The following is an 18,420-nucleotide window of genomic DNA, read 5'->3' as shown; positions in this document are numbered from 1 at the left end:
GGAGACAAAAGAGATTCATTGACTGTTGATGCTGAGAATTTCCGGCATGAGCAATTGAATAGATGGTAGTATCACTTAACTATCAAAAGTAATTCCTTATGTTCCTACTTGGAGCAAACACACCACAAAAATAGATCTCTTTCTGAAATACACAGGCTCTAAGCTTCCATTCCTTGACCTGGGGCAGGATTACACACTCCGAAACATGCCCTATCCTACTTACCATTCCCAGTCTCCTGATGCATGCAAATTACAGCCATTAATTAACTGAAGTCTCCAGAACGTACTTGGTTTTCATTAACCTCCACATTAATACAGGCCAAAAGTGTTCTGCTGCTGCTAGGTTCATTGATTCTTCAATTGATTAAATATTCTACTGACACTTGGATAACAAGCAATCTAACCCTTTCCACTCCCTCTTACATTTCTGAGATTTCCAGTAAAGCTATCTAGAAAGCCACTGACCATTAAACTAAGATGAATTAGAGGTTTTTTGCCTGTGTTTCCCATCCATATTTCAACTTTATATAGCCAATGAACACCAGCACTGTGGGTTTCCACAGGTGATCTGCAAGGATTGCTAACAAGATGAACAGGTTGCTGTGAAGACAGGGAAATTGGAAAAAATAGGAGTGAGAAAGATGGAGATCAGTGAAGGTTTCCAAGATATAGGAGGATGGAAAAGGTAACAAAGATGAATACTTGAATCCCTACCCAACTTCTAGGTGAATAGGCTTAGATAAAATCACTTAATCTTCAAGAGTGTTTGTTTACTCAAATGTAAAAAGAATAGCACCCTACTAGAACTGAAACAAGTCAAATTCAATTGAAAACTACAATGCTTTGTAAAGTGTAAATCACTATGCATTTAAGTTATCATCTTACTCTCCCTGATGCCTCTTAAATTTTCCACTTACCATGCGGAACAGTATTATGGATTCTGTAGTAGGGTGATCCATCTTACCTCATCCTTATTGTACTCATCTGTACTCATCTGTACAAGGTTTCACAGAGGCTCAAATTCACACATGACAAAAGAAAATTGCCATAAACTACAGCAGTTATAGAGGAAATCACTTTCTCCTGTAAAGAGGCCCCCCAGACAAGTACAGCTCTCATATTCCAACTGCCATAAAAGGGTCCACCAGATATATACCCACCTCTCCTTGCCCAGTGTATAGGTGGGAGTCTAGTCTCAGCCTTCTACCTCCATCTGGATTTTCTCCTTGGCATTCAGAAAAATGTACCACCTATGAGATATCCCCTTTTCTAGGATAGCACCCTTTGAGACTTCTGAGATGGCATCCAAAGCACAAATCTATAGGTTCCACAAAGATAGGCAGACCCTTAAGAGGACCTCTTACACTCCAAGTGTTTTGTGATGCAGTCATTCACACCTCCAGAAACTGCAGGGACCATCAAAATCACCAAATTCAGCCTTTTGGTTTATAATAACTACTTTAATGGAAAGTATTTGTTGCCTAAAATGCAGACAGGCCACTTAACACTCCCTTCAGTGTTATTATGTAGGAACTTGCAGGACTGGTTTACTGAGGAGCTTCTGGCTCCAGAGTTTGTGGGTACTCATGGCAGCAACAACCCAATCACTCCCTTCTCCAAAGTAGTTCACTGCCAAGGAGAATCAAAACACAATTTGGAGTCCAAATTCCCACCTTACTTCTATTTCCCCTTCAGGCCTATGTGCTTGGTCCTTAGTTTATTTGTTGGTTATCTTCACAGCTCACTTGACTTCAGTTCAAAGTGAATTTACCTAGGTTCTGGAGAGCAGCAGAAAGCTAATCAATGAGTTTTTCCTTTGGTATCTGCTTTTAGAAAAGGATCAGTTTCTGAGAATTTGAAGATTTTCTGAGTGTTGCGGGGGTCACATGACCTAGCTGTTGAAATTTGTGATGTAGGGTGCTAGGAAACACTCCCAGGTGCCCTAGTGGGACAAAGAAATGAAATAAAAAGTGAAAGTATATAATTTCCATGTAAATAAATAAGTGAAGACATAGCCAGATGATTTTGGTTCTCTCCTCTGCTTCATCATCACCCATATCCCTCTGATGGGGGACTAGCGTCTAGTCCATGGCTTCCTTAGGAGTGCATTCCAGATGTGCATCCTGAGCATATTTCCAGGCTCCAGCTGTTACTGCTTGAGAGACAGAAGTTTGAAGCTGTCATCCAGGATAGATCTCCTGTTGCGTCGCAGCTTTCTCTGCCGATGCTGGTACCAGACGACACCACCAAGAGCCAGAGCAATAAGCAGGAGTATGGAACCCGCGGCAATCAAAACAGAAAACAGCATTTCAACATCCTTTATGGGGATCTCCATGCCCAGCATCCTCACTTTGCCTTCTCCAGTGTCTCTGAAAACCGATGCTGAAATGAAGGAAGAGGAAAATGAATACCTGGTACAAAGAATACTCAAAAGGTTCTCTTTTTGCAATCATCTCCTGGAGAAACACATGCATCCAAATAGAACAGCAGATCTTTACCAATCATTCAAGCAAACAGCTGATAGACATAGTTTGATAGGTTAGAGAGAGAGAAAAATCATGTTCCAGCTGGAAGGGTTCTTGAGAATCACTGAGGCCGCAATCTGCCCGTGGCAAGGACTAAGACTCAGAGTATTATGACGTTTGATACATTTCCTCAAATATCTAAAAGCTTGTGATGCAGAAAAAAATGAATTAAATCTGATCTGCATGGCTTCAGAGGGTTGAACTGGAAGGAATATGGGAAACACCAGAAATCAGTGTGACTCATTCGTCTAGTTTATTAGTGCTCATTTTGAATATTAGACCATGACAATAGCTTGCCACTGTACTGTCCAGGCTCTCACTTCTGTGGGTCATATTAACACTGATGTCACAGAGATCATTCCAACTGAAATGATAGCATTAGTTCCTAACATACAAAAATTTAATTGTCCCCAGTTTATTTGCAGAGTCAAGTTCAAATTTTTAAGCCAGACATTCCAATTCTCACAATCAAGCTGTAGCCTACCTTTGTGGCCTTACCTGCTACTCTCTTCAGTCACAGTAACTCATTTTATTGTCCATAACAGGTGATTCTCTTTCAAGCTTCTGAGTCTTTACCTAAATGCATTTTCCTCTTACTCCTAATATGTCTAGCCCCAGCTTAAATGCTACATGTCTCTGCAAAGTTTTCTTCAATTTGGTTTGACAAGGAATGGCCCTTTCCTCTGTGTTCTCAAAGTGCCTACTCTTTGTATTCCCATAATTACTTATTATGTGACCTTGGGCTACGTGACCTAACATCTCACTTCCTGCTTAAACTTCAGTTTCATCTTTTATAAGATAGGTATACCTAACACAGAAGCTTATTGCCAAGTTCAAGTGAGTTCACATTTACAAAACATTCAGCATAACAGCTGGAAGATAATAAGAATACAATAAATATTAGCTGTTACTGTTCATCACTTTGGTAAAACACATAGCATCCAGCACAGCAATTATTGTTTCTGTATCTCATCCCGTTTTTAGACACCAGAAAGTAGTAGCTATATCTTACTTGTTTTGGTATTTGGCTTCTGTTTGATGAATATATAAGTGGATGAATGAATGTTCTAACAGAGCTGAGAGAAGCTGGGACAGAAGTTCAAACAGAAGCCAGAAAACATCCTGGTTCTAAGTTTATATTCTACTACTTACTCCTCTTGTGATCTTGGATCAATCTCTTCCCATCTTTCAGTTCCTCATGTAAAAAATTAATGAGTTATAGTAGGTCAGAAGTTTTGGTGTAGTTTTCCCCATTGTGCAAATATTTTAACAAATGAGAGCTGATGAGGAACACCTAAATGGAAGATCTCTGCGAGTGAGATCTCAGTGGTAACAACAGGGCTATCAAAGAAGGAGGTACCTTTCTCTGAAGGGAGGAGAGAACTTCCACTTTGACTATGACCCTGTCAGAATAAGATCGAAGTCGGCGAACTCAAAAGGCTTCCATAGCCTTGGCAACTCATGACTAGAGCCTAGGGAGATTACTGACACCATAAACAAGAGTGTCAAATTGTTAAGTCAACAACAGGAGTCACTGTGTACTTACTTCTCATGTGGGATCTGTCCTTAATGTGTTGTCCAATGTGAAGTAATGCTATAACTAATACTGAAACAGTATTTTACACTTTGTGTTTCTGTGTGGGTGCAAACTGATGAAACCTTTACTTAATATATACTGAATTGATCTTCTGTATATAAAGATAATTGAAAAGGAATCTTGATGTGAATGGAATGGGAGAGGGAGTGGGAGATGGGAGGGGTGTGAGTGGGAGGGAAATATGGGGGCGGAAGCCATTGCAATCCATTAACTGTACTTTGAAAATTTATATTTACTAAATAAAAATTAAAAAAAAAATGACACTCTTGTTTGTGATATCAGTGATTGTCGCTCCCCCTCTTCGTGGAGGAACGACACAGGACCCTGCGCTGTTCTTTCTGTCTGCTCGGCCCTCCCCGGGTTTGCTGCTGGTTCTTCCCGGGTTGGCTACTGTCCCTTCCACCTCCGTGGAAGGGCAGTTCCCCCTGGCCACATTCCCCACTTCCGCAGGGGAGCGGCACACCGCCGGCCGGCTCTTCTCGGGGGCTGCACAGGCGTTCCCCTTAGATGTTCCCCATAGATGTTCCTCGTGCATGCCGTCTCTCTCCTCCTTTATAGTCCTCCTCCGCCAATCCTAACTCGGCTGCCCACATGCCGAGTACGCCGCTCTCCAATCAGGAGCAAGTCCTACAGTTTATTGGTTGAACTGGAGGCAGCTGTGCGGAAGCTGTTTACTTCTCTCCCAGCGCCATATTGTGGGAGAGCAGATGCATAGAATAAGTCTTAATTCCAGTAACTCAGTCTAGTCCGGTTGCTCCCCACAAGTGATCACCTGAGGCTCTTGTCGTGGGCTGCCAAAGGCTATGGAAGCCACTTGAGTTCACAAACTCCAACACTATTTAGACAGGCCATGGTTGGGGTGGGGGTTCTCTCCTCCCTGCAGAGAGGGGTTTCTCCCTCTTTGGCGGCCCCTTATTTCCACTGGGATCTCACTCACAGAGATCTTTCATGTAGGTCATTTTTTGCCATAGTGTCTCAGCCTTCCATGCTTGAAATACTCTCATGCAGCTGTGGCCATTGTGGCCATCTGGGGAGTGAGCCAGTGGATGGAAGGCCTCTCTTTGCCTCTCTTCTCTCCATGTAACTCTACCTTTCAAATAACTAAATAACTATTTAAAGAAAATATTTAAAATGTCTAAGTTTGGCTGGTGCCGTGGCTCACTAGGCTAGTCCTCCGCCTGCGGTGCCGGCACCCCGGATTCTGTCCCGGTTGTTCCTCTTCCAGTCCAGCTCTCTGCTGTGGCCCGGGAGGGTAGTGGAGTATGGTCCCAGTGCTTGGGCCCTGCACCTGCATGGGAGACCAGGAGGAAGCACCTGGCTCCTGGCTTCAGATCGGCACAGCGCGCCAGCCGTAGCGGCCATTTAGGGGGTGAACCAGCGGAAGGAAGACCTTTCTCTCTGTCTCTCTCTCTCTCACTGTCTAACTCCGCCTGTCAAAAATAAATAAATAAAATGTCTAAGTTTTTTTTCTATTTATCAGTTTGAAAGTCTCTTTTATCAGAGGTTGGTGCTGTGGCATGGCTGACTGGAGCTATCGCCTGTGAGGTTGGCCTCCCATATGGGCACTGATTCCTGTGCCAGCTGATCCACTTCTGATCCAGCTCCCTGCTGATGCACCTAGAAAAGGCAGTGGAGGATGGCCCGGGTGTCTGGGCCCCTGCTACACGTGTGGGAGACCTGGATGAAGCTCCTGGCTCCTGGTTTCAGCCTGGCTTAGCCCTGGCTGTTGTGGCTATCTGTGGCGTGGGCCAGTGGATGCACGATCTCTCTGTTCTCTCTGCAATTCTGACTTTCAAATAAATAAATAATTTTTAAAAGCCTCATATTAATTCTTTAAAGACATTAAATAATATTCATTGATCCCAAAAAAGACTGTAAAATTCAAGGATATTTATTCATGTGAATATTTGTGTGTACTAGGGAAAAAGTTGTAGCTAATTCTGTAACTAATATTGCTCAATAATTCAAGCTTATTCTTAAAAAGCCTTATTTTACTCCTTGATGTTAATTAATGCCTTTAAAACATACATCCAAAAAATTCTTCTATTTACCTACCTTAAGTTATATAGTTTGGAAAGTTATAATCTTTATGATTTAGGATCTTTTACTAATAGCTAGTAAGGTCATTATGGCAAAGGTCCAATAGTTGCATATTAGAAAAATTAACTGAAGTGTAGAAGACAAATTTTCTAAAGTTAAAATGATATAATAGTTTCTCATTTTAAAATATTGAATAAGAATCTATACTAAGGTTTAGTTTAATGGCTTTGGGGAAGTTTAAAAGTTATCATTAGCTGTTACATTTCTTTAGCTTTCTTAGTTTTAAAAGAATACTTCATAATTTTTCAAGCTTTTTCTGTTATATGTATTTTATGTATTTGTAAAGTAGAGCTACAGAGAGAAAAGGAGGGAGAGATAGAAAGAGAGAGAGAGAGAGATCTTCTATCTACTTGTTCACTCCCCGGGTGGCCGCGGCAGCCAGAGCTGAGCCAGTCTGTGGCAGGGAGCCTGGAGCTTCTTCCAGGTCTCTCACGTTGGTGGCAGGGGCCAATCACTTGGGCCATCCTCTATTGCTTTCCCAGGCAAATTATCACAGAGCTGGATCAGAAGTGGAGCAGCTGGAACTCGACCCTGTGCCCATATTGGATGCCAATGTAGCAGGTGGTGGCTTTACTGGCTACACCACAGCGCCAGCCCCAACAAATACTTATTTTCTAACAGTCAAAAGAGAAAAAGGAAATACTGTAAAAAATGAACTTCCTTATTTTTTAAAAATATTTATTTATTCATCTGAATGGCAGAGTTATGGAGAAAGGAGGAGACAGAGAGAGATTTTTCCATCTGCTACTTCACTCTCCAAATGCTCTCAACAACCAGGGATGGGTCAGACCAAATCTAGCTTTGCACATGTGCCACAAGTACCCAGGCACTTGGGTCATCATCTATTGAATCTTAGGTATGTTAGCAAGAAGCTGGATGGGAGGCAAAGTAGCAGGGCCTAATCCAGTACTCCAATATAGGCTGTGGACATCCCAAGCAGTGGTTTAACCACTGAACCACAGTGCCCATTCCAATTAATTGCTTTCTAAAAACACAGTAGGAGAGTCCAGGCCTTGTTTCAGGAAATAGCATGTTTATGTCTTTTTTCTCTAACAACAGAATAGAAGTCACATACTTTTGTTGTATAATCATTCACTTTAGGTATACACAAAGCAAAATATTCTTAATAGATTTCACTGGGATACAAACTGGTCTGCATTATTGTCATGTATTACAAAACATGTTTTAAAGATTTTAACACAAAAATAGTAACACCAATTAAGTACCCACAAAATGTTGTCAAGAAGATATCCAACTGAGACTCCTCTAATGAATAAAAAATACTTTGTTAGTAAAAAAAAAAAAAACCAAAATATGTGTTATGCATATACAAATACACACACAAAATATGTATGTGTACTCAAACATATGTGTGCATGATTATATAAATACACATATAGATACATAGGTAAACATACACACACACACACACACACATATATATATATATAATTGAGCTGATAAAATTGAAGGAAATGTGGTCTGAAGCCTCACTCACACAACTTCAGCTTACCTCTCTCCACCTGCTCCAGGACATACCCTAGTTCCCTAATTCACAGTTCATCAGATATATAGACAGATAATTAGGATTTCTCCGAACACAGATGAAATTTTCAAGAGTAAACTGTTCATCTCTAACATCCCTTTTAGCTCTTATAACATTCTGAATCTTTCCTAGTCAGAGACATATGAGGTGGAGAATAAAAGCACTGTTTGAACCTAGAATCTTGAAGGTAAGAAACGACTGGTTCTAAAGGTTCAACTGCTTGGTATTCCATAGATGAAGAGAAAAAGAGTCAAGAATAAAAATAGCATTTGAAGACCGTCTGGTGTTTGTTCTAGTCTCAAACTATCCCTGTGGGGAATCCATGCCTGTGCTACAACTTTCATGCTCAAACCAGCAGGTCGTAAAATTTTCTTCCCCCTCACACATTAGGTGGGTGGCTAAGACGGCAGCTTCCAACTGGAGATGAGACTGTTTTCTCCAACTTATGAGGTTAGTGAAGGGAGCCAGAGAGAATAGGCCTGCTGAGGAAAGCAGAATGTTGGTACTCTAGTTTCTGAAGTCATATAGAAATTTTAGAGTACCCATCTTTAAGTCATGTGTGTCCCATCTTCTGGAGGCACACACACACACACACACACACACTCTTCACATATACCTACCCCTCCAGTCTGTGCATCATTTTACCATTTTACCTACCTTTTTCAGTCTCTTCCATGATGGTACTGACAGTGCTTAAGTGTTCTAGGGAAAGAAGGCAGAGATTAATTCTCTTATTCTTCCTACCAATCCACAGCCTCTCTGTGGGAAGTCAGCATTGGTTGGTGGGAGTTCTAAACAACAAATTTTACAGAAATTTGATTTATTTCAAAGATTGAAAATTTGCACTAGGACAAACCTTTTTAGTAAACTCATAATGTATAATCATTTATCTCTCTCCAGGGATAAAGAGCAGGGTTTTATTCTCTACCGTGGTTTGCTAAATCTGAATAGCCAAATATATTTTCCTAAGTCTACACTCTTGCCCATACTTTATATCACTGCTAAAAAAATCACATTTTTTTCGCCTATGTGTTCTTCAGGGCCCAAAGCAGCAGCTCTATAGGACTTCTTGGAAGGCAATAATGCTAGGTGCTGGACTCAGGTTAAGAGGGTAAAGAAGTAAAATACTTAACCCTTTAATGATCAAAAGAAACAAAAGTCAACACAATATACCCGTCTACATTCTTAGTGAAAAACAAAGAATTACTAGTTTAAAATATCCCCATGATATTCGCTTCCCACATAAAAAAATTAAGGAAAAAGTTTTTCCCACCCTTGGTAGCAACACTGTCTTGCATAAGCTGCAATTGAAGGTCAATATTTCTAGCCTTAGAGTTTATTCCTAGAACAAAAAGAACTGCCTTTCCAAAGTCTCACAAAACAAAACAATTAAGGTACAACAGTTAGAATTACTTTTCTTCTCTTTAAAAAGAACTTATAACACTATGCCTTGAAATAGCCCTTTCTTCTAATTACTTTTTAAATAATAAAATTTTATATAAATTTAATTTATTTCAAAGTATACAAACCTATACAAGGCATTGATACATGGAGCCCAATCAGACTGGGCCAACTGATTTTACCTCTGCATGTATTCAGATAATTAGGAGAGGTGCAGGTTTTAAGGAAGCAAAGGAGGATGAGCAATATTGGTAAGGGGAGTGCCTAGAGGGGTGTCATACTCAGTCTTAAGATCTAGTTCTTCTGGTATAAAGACGAGAGGTACAAGAGGTTTCTTTGTGTTATCTAGTTCTTATAGGCCAGATAAGGTGTCAGAAGATGACCTATCTTGGGGAATTAGGTCTTACCTTTTTGTGACAAGACAGTGAAGAGTGTTTCCATGCCAGCATGGACATGGTCAGTCACATGGCAGTGTAGCAGCCATGTCCCAGGGTTGCTGGCTATCATCTCCACAACTTCAAAGGTGCCTGGGAACAGATCCACCACATCTGCCCGGTAGCTCTTTCCATTCTACAATAAAGATTGTGGGTAGGAGAAATAAACCTCATCTTAGAACTTGTAGAAACTAGAGATATATGATGTCTTCATTAGGGGAGTGGGACTCCAAGATCCCTAAACCAGAGAGAAGTTTTAAATTTTCACTTCATTCATCTTTCTATCAACCCAACCACACAAACTAAGTCAACAGAAGGGACTCTCTCCTCCTACTTTTCATAAAGTGTCCCAAAGTAAGGTTAATTTCCAATTCCTTTAGAGGGCTCAAAACTAGAATCTCCATTCTTTTCAGCAGACTAAGTCTGGGGAATTTGGATTAAGCTTTGACCCATAGGAAGGAGCCACATACTTTGTTTAAAAAATTATTGAACTTAATTCCTTTGCCTTTGTCAACACTTTGATAAGTAATTCTAGATCTCTGGGACTGTATCCATATCTCATAGCTTGGTACTCTTTTCTTAAGCTTAAATATCCTTCAAAATCCATACATCTTTAAAAAATATTTTATTTATTCATTTGAAAGGTAGAGTTATAGACAAAGAAAAGGAGAGACAGAGAGAAAGGTCTTCCATCTGCTAGTTCACTCCCCAATTGGTCCCAACGGCTGGATGTGAGCCAATCTGAAGCCAGGAGACAGGAGTTTCTTCCAGGTCTCCCATATGGGTTCAGGGGCCCAAACACTTGGGCCATCTTCCACTGCTTTCCCAGGCCATAGCAGAGAGCTGGATTGGGAAAGCAGCAGCCAGGACACGAACCAGCACCCATATGGGATGCCAACACTGCAGGTGAAGGCTTAGCTTAATATGCCACAGTGCCAGCCCCTCCATGTAGCTCTTAAATTGAAGCTCTTCTTATATGAATTAAAGAATTTCAGCAATTCTCAGACACCAGTCTGAAATTCCTTGCTCTTAAGATCACTGCTCATTGAATCTCAATTCTTTGAGTAAAACCTGATGATATTGATTCCTTTTATCTCCTTAACTCATAAGTGAGTGATTGTTTTCCATATCAGAAGTGACTGATCCAGGAATTTCCAACCAGACTAGAATTCTCAGTCCAGTGCTCCATATAATAGACCTCTTTCTTTTCACTATTATCTTGTTCCTTGCTATTTCCCCTCTTCCTCAGTGGAGGTGAAGGCACTCTTCCAATCTTCCCTGAGGGATACAGCACTCTTCTGAGCTCACCTGATAAAGGAAACTCTCAGCATGGAAGTGCACAGTGTGTATGTCAATATCTTGGCCCATGGCTAGCATGTACCATGCCACTTGCTCTCCCTGGTACATGGTGAGACCTCTGAGGTTGGCATAGAGCTTCCCATTGATGGCTGTAAAACAAGAAAAAAAGTCTCTTACACCTCTCCTTTTGACTCCTCATTGTGTTGCCTTAATTCTAGTCCCTATTATCTTAGATGATAGCAATAGGATCCCAAATTGGTCTCATCTCTATTTCATCTGTTCTCCTTCAATCTATTTTTTTCACACTGATGTTATTAGATTGATTGCTCTAAATAACTTACTTGACCATGTCACTCTGCTCCCTAAAAATATTTTAATACCTCCCTCCTGCTGCAAAGAGCAAGTCCATGACTCCTTAACTCAGCCCACAAAGTCTTTCAAAATATATCCCAAATCACTTCACCAGGTTCATCTCCTGCTACAAAACATGTTTATTCCAAAGAGGGTAATTACTTCACCATCCTTCATATGGCCTATGAATGTTCTTTAGGTCCTTCTGTTTCCAGGCTTCACTTCCATAAACACTGCCTCCTTTTGCACATCTTTCCAGATCCTAGTCAAACCTTTACCTTCCCAAATAAAACTTCTCTGATCTTCTAGCTCCTGTTCATATTCCTCAGTCCTTGAGCCCCATTCCACCTCTGAATTACTCAAGTCCTGTCTTGTAATCCATTGGAACTCAGTAGAAACTCACTCCTACATTTACCTTATTTTAATATGTGAAAGCTCACATCCACAACTGGAGAATACATTGCTACCAAGCAGAAAATGAATGTATTCGCTACAGGACTATAGCATCCTTGTAAATTTTTTATAACATCCAACCAACACCTGAGCCTATGAATAAATGTTTAGAAAAGACCTGCCATATTTGTGAAATTAGTAATGGTAATAATGCATGGGCCTCATTATCTGTTCTTCCCAGGGTACATATCACATATTCTCAAGACATCGAACCACTCATTGACATATAAATTCACACTAACAGGACTTTGTCCACAGCAGTTTCCCTCCACTTCTCATGTTCTCACAGAGGGAAGGTGATTTCCACTTCATTATCCAAGAGGGTAAACACGGAAGGAAAATTTATAGTCTCTGCATCCACTTTTAGTAATTTGTGAACTCAAAAGAAAAAGCTAAATATGATGAACTAGCCCCTTCTGGATCTTCTTTCTCTCTGATCAGTCTGATCATAGAAATGGGTACAAACTGATACACTATTTCATTGTGGGAAAGATTCTGTACATGCCAACAGAGAGAGCTACTATTTTCCACCTATATCAATGAAAAGGGAGGAAAATATGTCTATTGCAAGGGGACTATCAACAAGCCCAATTACTTGCAGAAATAAAATTAATTTTCCAATTAGCTCTCTCAGGAATAAAGCTCATATTTGATCTTAAGTATCTTTCTTTTCCAGTTGGTTCAGGAATCTGGAAGAGAAGACAGTAATATTATCTATATGACCCATAATACCCCAACATTCTTTATCAGAATATCTCCAGAGCCAGCACTCAGAAAGTGCTCAACAAATACTTGTAAGATGGATAGGCAGATGTGCTGATAATTGAAGAGTTTCAATGAATGAACATATATACAAACAATGGAAAGTGGGCATCAGCCAAAACCCTGCATTAGCAATATCTGACTGTGCCCTCATTCCCTTTTTGTCCTGAGTCATTTATTTCTCTGATTTGACAGAAGCTAAAAAGTTCACCTTGTGAAGTTTGTGAATCATCTGTTCTAATGTGAATCACTCATCTCTCCATCAAGGGGAAATAGCTAAAATCTATGGACAATAAGGTACTACTTTTGAGTTCCATTAAAGTTATTATCAAAGCTGTGCCTCATTCTCAGATCAAAGAAATCTTGAACTGGAAGGGATGATGAGAGATCACTTCATACATTCCACTGCACTTAAGCTCTCCCTCTTATTTGAGACATTCTCTTGTTTTTGAAAAGCTACACAGATCTCTAGAGCAAAGGAAGGCTTTGATGCACACTTTCCCTCCAAAATCCATTCAAGTACAAAAAAAGTCCTCCCCCGTATCAAACATAAACACAGTGTGCTACTCTCTGAGGCTGTATTCTCCAATTATTCCACCTATAAATTGAAACTCTGTTTTAAAAACATACTAAATGGCAAGCTTTCCTTCATCTTATCCATTGAGAAAGCAGATCCCAAATTCAGAATGTTAGAGAAATAAGATGATATTGAGAGACTAAACTCAGAATTTTGAGAGAGTGGCCCTAAGAAGTCAGTTTATGAAATATGTTGAAGGTCATAAATGACTACCATCTATTCTAATATGTTCAAATTTTTCTGGTGTCTCCATGGCAATTTTAGAGTGAGATTCCTGCTTTCTGTGCACCTGATCTACTCTGTAAAAACTTATCTACTTTGTATGCATTAATGTACAGTAATCTGTACATTTCTTTCAATTCATCCCCATTCCACCTTCCCATCCTTTCTGGAATTATGCTCCCTTGGATGGTAATGGGCCTATCAGATACCTTCATTCCACAAATGGGGAATTCCTCGGAATAAGGGTAAGTTCTTTCATGCATACCATGCATTTTATTGCTCTCCAAGAAAGTCTCATCCTGTAGGTTAACACGATCTGGCTCCTGGGGCCCATGGATTGCCACATTCTCCTCCAGATACCAAGACTGGTTCTCATCAAAGATCAAAAATAACAAGGCAAATTCCCGGTCCATGTCACTTCGTCTTCCATGGGGTTCCAGGATGCCTTTTCTGCAGATGGCCAGAGGCCCCACAAGGCCACTGTACATGTCCTGAAGAAGGGAGAAAAAGGAGATAGAGAGAGAGAATAGGTGGAGTTATTTTAGGGTAATCGTGCTCTCCAAGAACCAAGGCTCATATATGAACTCACTGTGATGTCAGCACATCATCAGCATATCTTCCATTTGTAAGAACCCCACTATGTTACTTGAATTCCTTTTCACAATACTTTTGGGGCATGGGTAAGAAGAGTTATCTAAGCTATGCTTTAGCTAGGCTGAATCTCCAAACCATCAAGTACTTTCACAAACCAGTGCCTTTTTTTTTGCCTCTCCACTCGAACATATCTTTTATCCCATGGCAGACCGTTACTCAGTTTTCAAGGCACAAAGTACCTTCTATTGTGATTCCCACTCCAACTTCCCTCTTGCTCAGTTAGACCATGCTCTGTGAAGATGGGAAATGTATTTCACATTTGTATCATCCAAAGCACAAAATAAAATGCTCCAAGTGTGGTAGGTACTCAATAAATGATTGCTGGTAGCTAGTGGCTAGACAGATAAACACTTTTTCCAGATGAGAAAACAAAAGCATAAATACTTGCCTGAAGTTACTCTAAAGGCACACTAGAACCAGATTTGAACCTAGAACCCCAATCTCCTGACCACTAACTCTAAGTTTTTTAAATGACAATATATCCCTTATAGGACTGAAAAAGAAGATACAAGTAAGAAAATCCTCAAGATAAATATCTGGTGCTACCCACTCCTTTCACCTCTCCCTCTATCTACTATGATAAATCCAGTATTAGAGAAAATTTTAAATCCTAATTTTAAAAGCTAATATCTCAGGGATGGGCTTCTTACTACAGCCGTTAATCAACTTCTTTTTGCCAAGTAGTCAGCACTCTTCTGAGACCCACCTCCAACCAGCCAATCTTGTCTTTACCTTTATGGGATCCACTGCAGAATAATAGATCCAGGAAACACAGGCAGAGTCATTGGGACCAGGGCCAGACCTCTCAGGAATGCTCCATTGGTAAGTGAGCACTTCACCTAGAAAGGGTAACAAGGGATCTGCAGCAGGCCTGGGTAAGAAATTTCTCTCAACTCCCTGGTCCCCCCAAGAGGTTGTGGTGGGTGACTCCTAGCACCTTTAAGATCTTTCTCCATCACTCCCATACCAGTCTGCATTTTATTTTTAACTTTGTTCTTCTAGTTCTTGGAACACCTTTAATCCTTCCTCTTCTACTGTCCCTATCCTTACAGGCCCAAGTCCAGTATTCAGGTAAAGCAGCCTCCTCATTTGTCTCTATACTAGCAATAGCCTCCTTTTCGTCTCTGTTTTGGTCAACTTTTTCTGCTGCAACTTCCTAAATGTAGCTGTTTCCACAAGGTTCTGTATCCAGCTCTCTTCTGCTCTCTTTCCATAATCCCTCAGTGGAAGCAATTAGTCACCTTTATGATACAAATTATGAGTTCCTTGTTATTAAGCTCCAACACCAAACTTTCAGTTTGATGTTAGGCATCTTTTGAAGATTGTCGCGATAACATCTTAAATACAAAAACCATTCTAAACACAACTTCCTCCTTTGCAAAACAACCCTACGTCTCAGTCTCAGTGTTTAGAAATAACATAATCATTTTCCTAGTTACACAGACTCATAACTTTAGTCTTCTGTCTCCTCACCTTCATGCATCCAATAGCCAATTAAAAGGCAAATCTTACTATTTTACCCCTAAAGTATATTTTAATCTCTCCTTCTTCCTATTTAAATTACTGCTCCTTTATTTTAAAGCACTGCTGTCTCAACTTGACTATTAAAAACCTCCAAACATGTTTTTCTGCATCCAGACTTGCTCTCCCCGATCCGTTTTCCAAATAATGCCATGTTAATCCCCTTTTAAACTGCTCATTTGTTTGTTTCTTTAACTCAAATGACAGAGAAAGAGAGATCATGCATCTGCTAATTTATTCCACAAATGCTTGCAGCAGTGAGCACTGAACCAGTCTAAAACCAAGAGCCTAAAATTCAAACGCAGATTCAAACACAGGCACTCTGATATGGAATGCATGTGTCCCAAGCAATGTCTTAACCATTGCCCCAAATGACTGCCTTTAATTTTTGTTAATGACAGTTTTATTGAGATATAATTGACGTACCACATAATTCATTCATCTAAAGTACACAATTCAATGTTTTTCAGTATATTGACAAAATGTTGTAACCATAGTCACAATCCACTTTAAACATCTAATTTCTACCAAAACATGCATACACACACATACACACACTGTACTTCTGTTACCCTCTGATATACCCACCCTACACCAAGGCAATCATCAATTTACTTTCTGCTTCTATGTATTTGCCCTTTCTGAATATTTCACATATTGCCTTCCTCGACTGGGTTCTTTAATTAAGCAGAATATTTTCATTGTCCATCCATGATTAAGCATATGTCAGCACTTAATTGCTTTTATTACCAGGCAATATTACATTGTATGGACATACCGGAATTGATTCATCCACTCATAAGCTGATGGATATTTGGGTAATTTCCACTTTGGGGCTACTATAAATAATGCAGCTATCAGCATTTATATATATAAGTTTTTGTAAACATATGTTTTAATTTGTCTTGGGTATATGTTTAGGAGTGAAATTACTGGATTATGTGGTAAATTGGTGTTTAACAATTTGAAGAATTTCCAAAGTACTTTTCAAAGCAGCTGGGGCATTTTGCATTGCCATCAGCAACATAAAAGTATTTTAATTTCTCAACATACTTGTGAAAACAGATTATTGTCTTTTTTTTTTTTTCAGATTTTAGTTTAGCTGTCCTAGTAGGTTAGAAGTGTTATCTCACTGCAGTGTTGACTTAGATTTTTATTGACTCAATAGCATTTGTTGAAAGTACTATTCTTTTTCCATTAACTGGTCTTGGCAAATTTGTTGAAATTCAATTGAACATAAATGTGAAAATTTCTGAACTCTCAAATTTTATTCCCTATATGTCTATTCTCATGCCAGTACCAAAGATTATTGTGCTTTGTAATAAGTTTAGAAGTTGATAAGTGTAAGTTCTATTTGCATTTTAAAAAATGGTTGGGGCCGGCGCCATGGCTCACTTGGTTAATCCTCTGCCTGCGGCGTCAGCATCCCATATGGTTGCCGGTTCTAGTCCCGGTTGCTCCTCTTCCAGTCCAGCTCTCTGCTGTAGCCCTGGAAGGCAGTGGAGGATGGCCCAAGTGTTTGTGCCCCTGCACCCGCATGGGAGACCAGGAGGAAGCACCTGGCTTCTGGCTTCGGATCAGCGCAGTGCGCCGGCCATAGCAGCCATTTGTGGGGTGAACCAATGGAAGGAAGACCTTTCTCTCTGTCTCTCTCTCTCTATCTAACTCTATCTGTCAAATAAATAAAAAAATAAATAAAATTATTTCAGTTATGCCATATTAATTTTCCAAAACCTCTCCTTGTTCATTTAATTTCTTTGTTCAAAAATTTCAATAGCTCCTTGATTATCAAAGAATAAACTCCAAACACTTCACCAAAACACCTAAGCTCCTCCCTTAACAACTCAGTCCTGGCCTTTTTTTTTTTTTTTTTTTTTCAGCCAGGTCTCTTACTCTTTCTGCTTCTGCAAAATACACACTAGTCACACTGAATTATTTGCTCACCTCCGGGCCTACTCCATACTTTCACGGTTCTATGCTTTTGATTATGTTGTTCTCTTTATCTTTACTTCCCTCCAACTTCTCCATTGAACTCCAGACTCCTTTATGCGTCTGCCTACTTGACACCTCTACTTGTCTAATTTTCATTCCAAATTCAACATATCCAAACAGATCTTTGATGTCTCCCCCAAACTTACTCCTCCCATAGCCTTTTCAATCTCAGTAAGTGATGTTCCAGCTAAAAACTCGGGAGTTATTTTTGATTCTTCTCATTCATTCATATTATACAACCATAAACAACTTCTGAGGTATCTACCTTAAAATATATCCAATATCTAACTATTTCTATCCATCTTTACTGTTACCACTCTAGTGTATGCCATTATCTTCTGTCATATGGACAACTACAATAGCCACTTATCATGTGCCTCCGATAACACCCCTCCTCATAGCAACAAATGTGATCTTTACAAACTATAAAGTAAACTATCTCATATCCCTATAACACCTTCTCAGTGCAATTAAAATTAGGCAAAAATTCCCTACCGTGGCTTGCAAGACTGTATATGATCTCAATGATCCTTGTTTATCTGACAAAGCTCATTTCCTACTATTGTCCATCTCTCTCAGTATGGTGAAGCCACATCATTTTTTTGTTCCTCAAACACACTGGGATCATTTCTATCTCAAATTATTTGCACTTATGGTTCAAGTCATTCTATAATTGTTTTAAGATGGCTGACTCCTATGCAACATTCACATATCATCCTATATAAATTCCTCAGAGGGTGCTTCACTGACTATAGTCAGTCCATCACTTGTGTGCTCAGGATACTCATTATGTTCTTTATCTTCTCAAAACTTAACAATTCAAAAACAAACATCCAAGTTAAAAATAGGCAAAAAGTTGGAACACACACTTCACTGAAGATTATATAAGAATGACAAATAAGCATATTAAAAATATTCATCAACATCAGACATTGGGAAATGCAAATCAAAATCACAATTAGATACCATAACATACTTACAAGAAT

At 39.7% G+C, this 18,420-nt stretch overlaps 1 protein-coding gene across 7 annotated transcripts in view; it reads right to left on the bottom strand.

The window, feature by feature from the left end:
• Positions 1-1,439: 1,439 nt before the first annotated feature.
• Positions 1,440-18,420, bottom strand: part of HEPH (hephaestin) — an 86,353-nt gene continuing 69,372 nt past the window's right edge. For all 7 annotated transcript variants that reach the window (XM_070066818.1, XM_070066815.1, XM_051827142.2 and 4 more), the window contains 6 exons: positions 14,654-14,760; positions 13,533-13,758; positions 10,912-11,051; positions 9,577-9,739; positions 8,426-8,470; positions 1,440-2,382 (listed from right to left, as the gene is read on the bottom strand). In XM_070066818.1, the coding sequence (XP_069922919.1) occupies positions 2,150-2,382; positions 8,426-8,470; positions 9,577-9,739; positions 10,912-11,051; positions 13,533-13,758; positions 14,654-14,760 (914 nt within the window). In that variant the 3' untranslated portion in view covers positions 1,440-2,149. The remainder of the gene's footprint in view (positions 2,383-8,425; positions 8,471-9,576; positions 9,740-10,911; positions 11,052-13,532; positions 13,759-14,653; positions 14,761-18,420) is intronic.

The sequence above is a fragment of the Oryctolagus cuniculus genome, chromosome X, assembly GCF_964237555.1.
Source record: "Oryctolagus cuniculus chromosome X, mOryCun1.1, whole genome shotgun sequence".
NCBI lineage: Eukaryota > Metazoa > Chordata > Mammalia > Lagomorpha > Leporidae > Oryctolagus > Oryctolagus cuniculus.
This window is presented reverse-complemented; position numbering and strand designations above follow the sequence as displayed.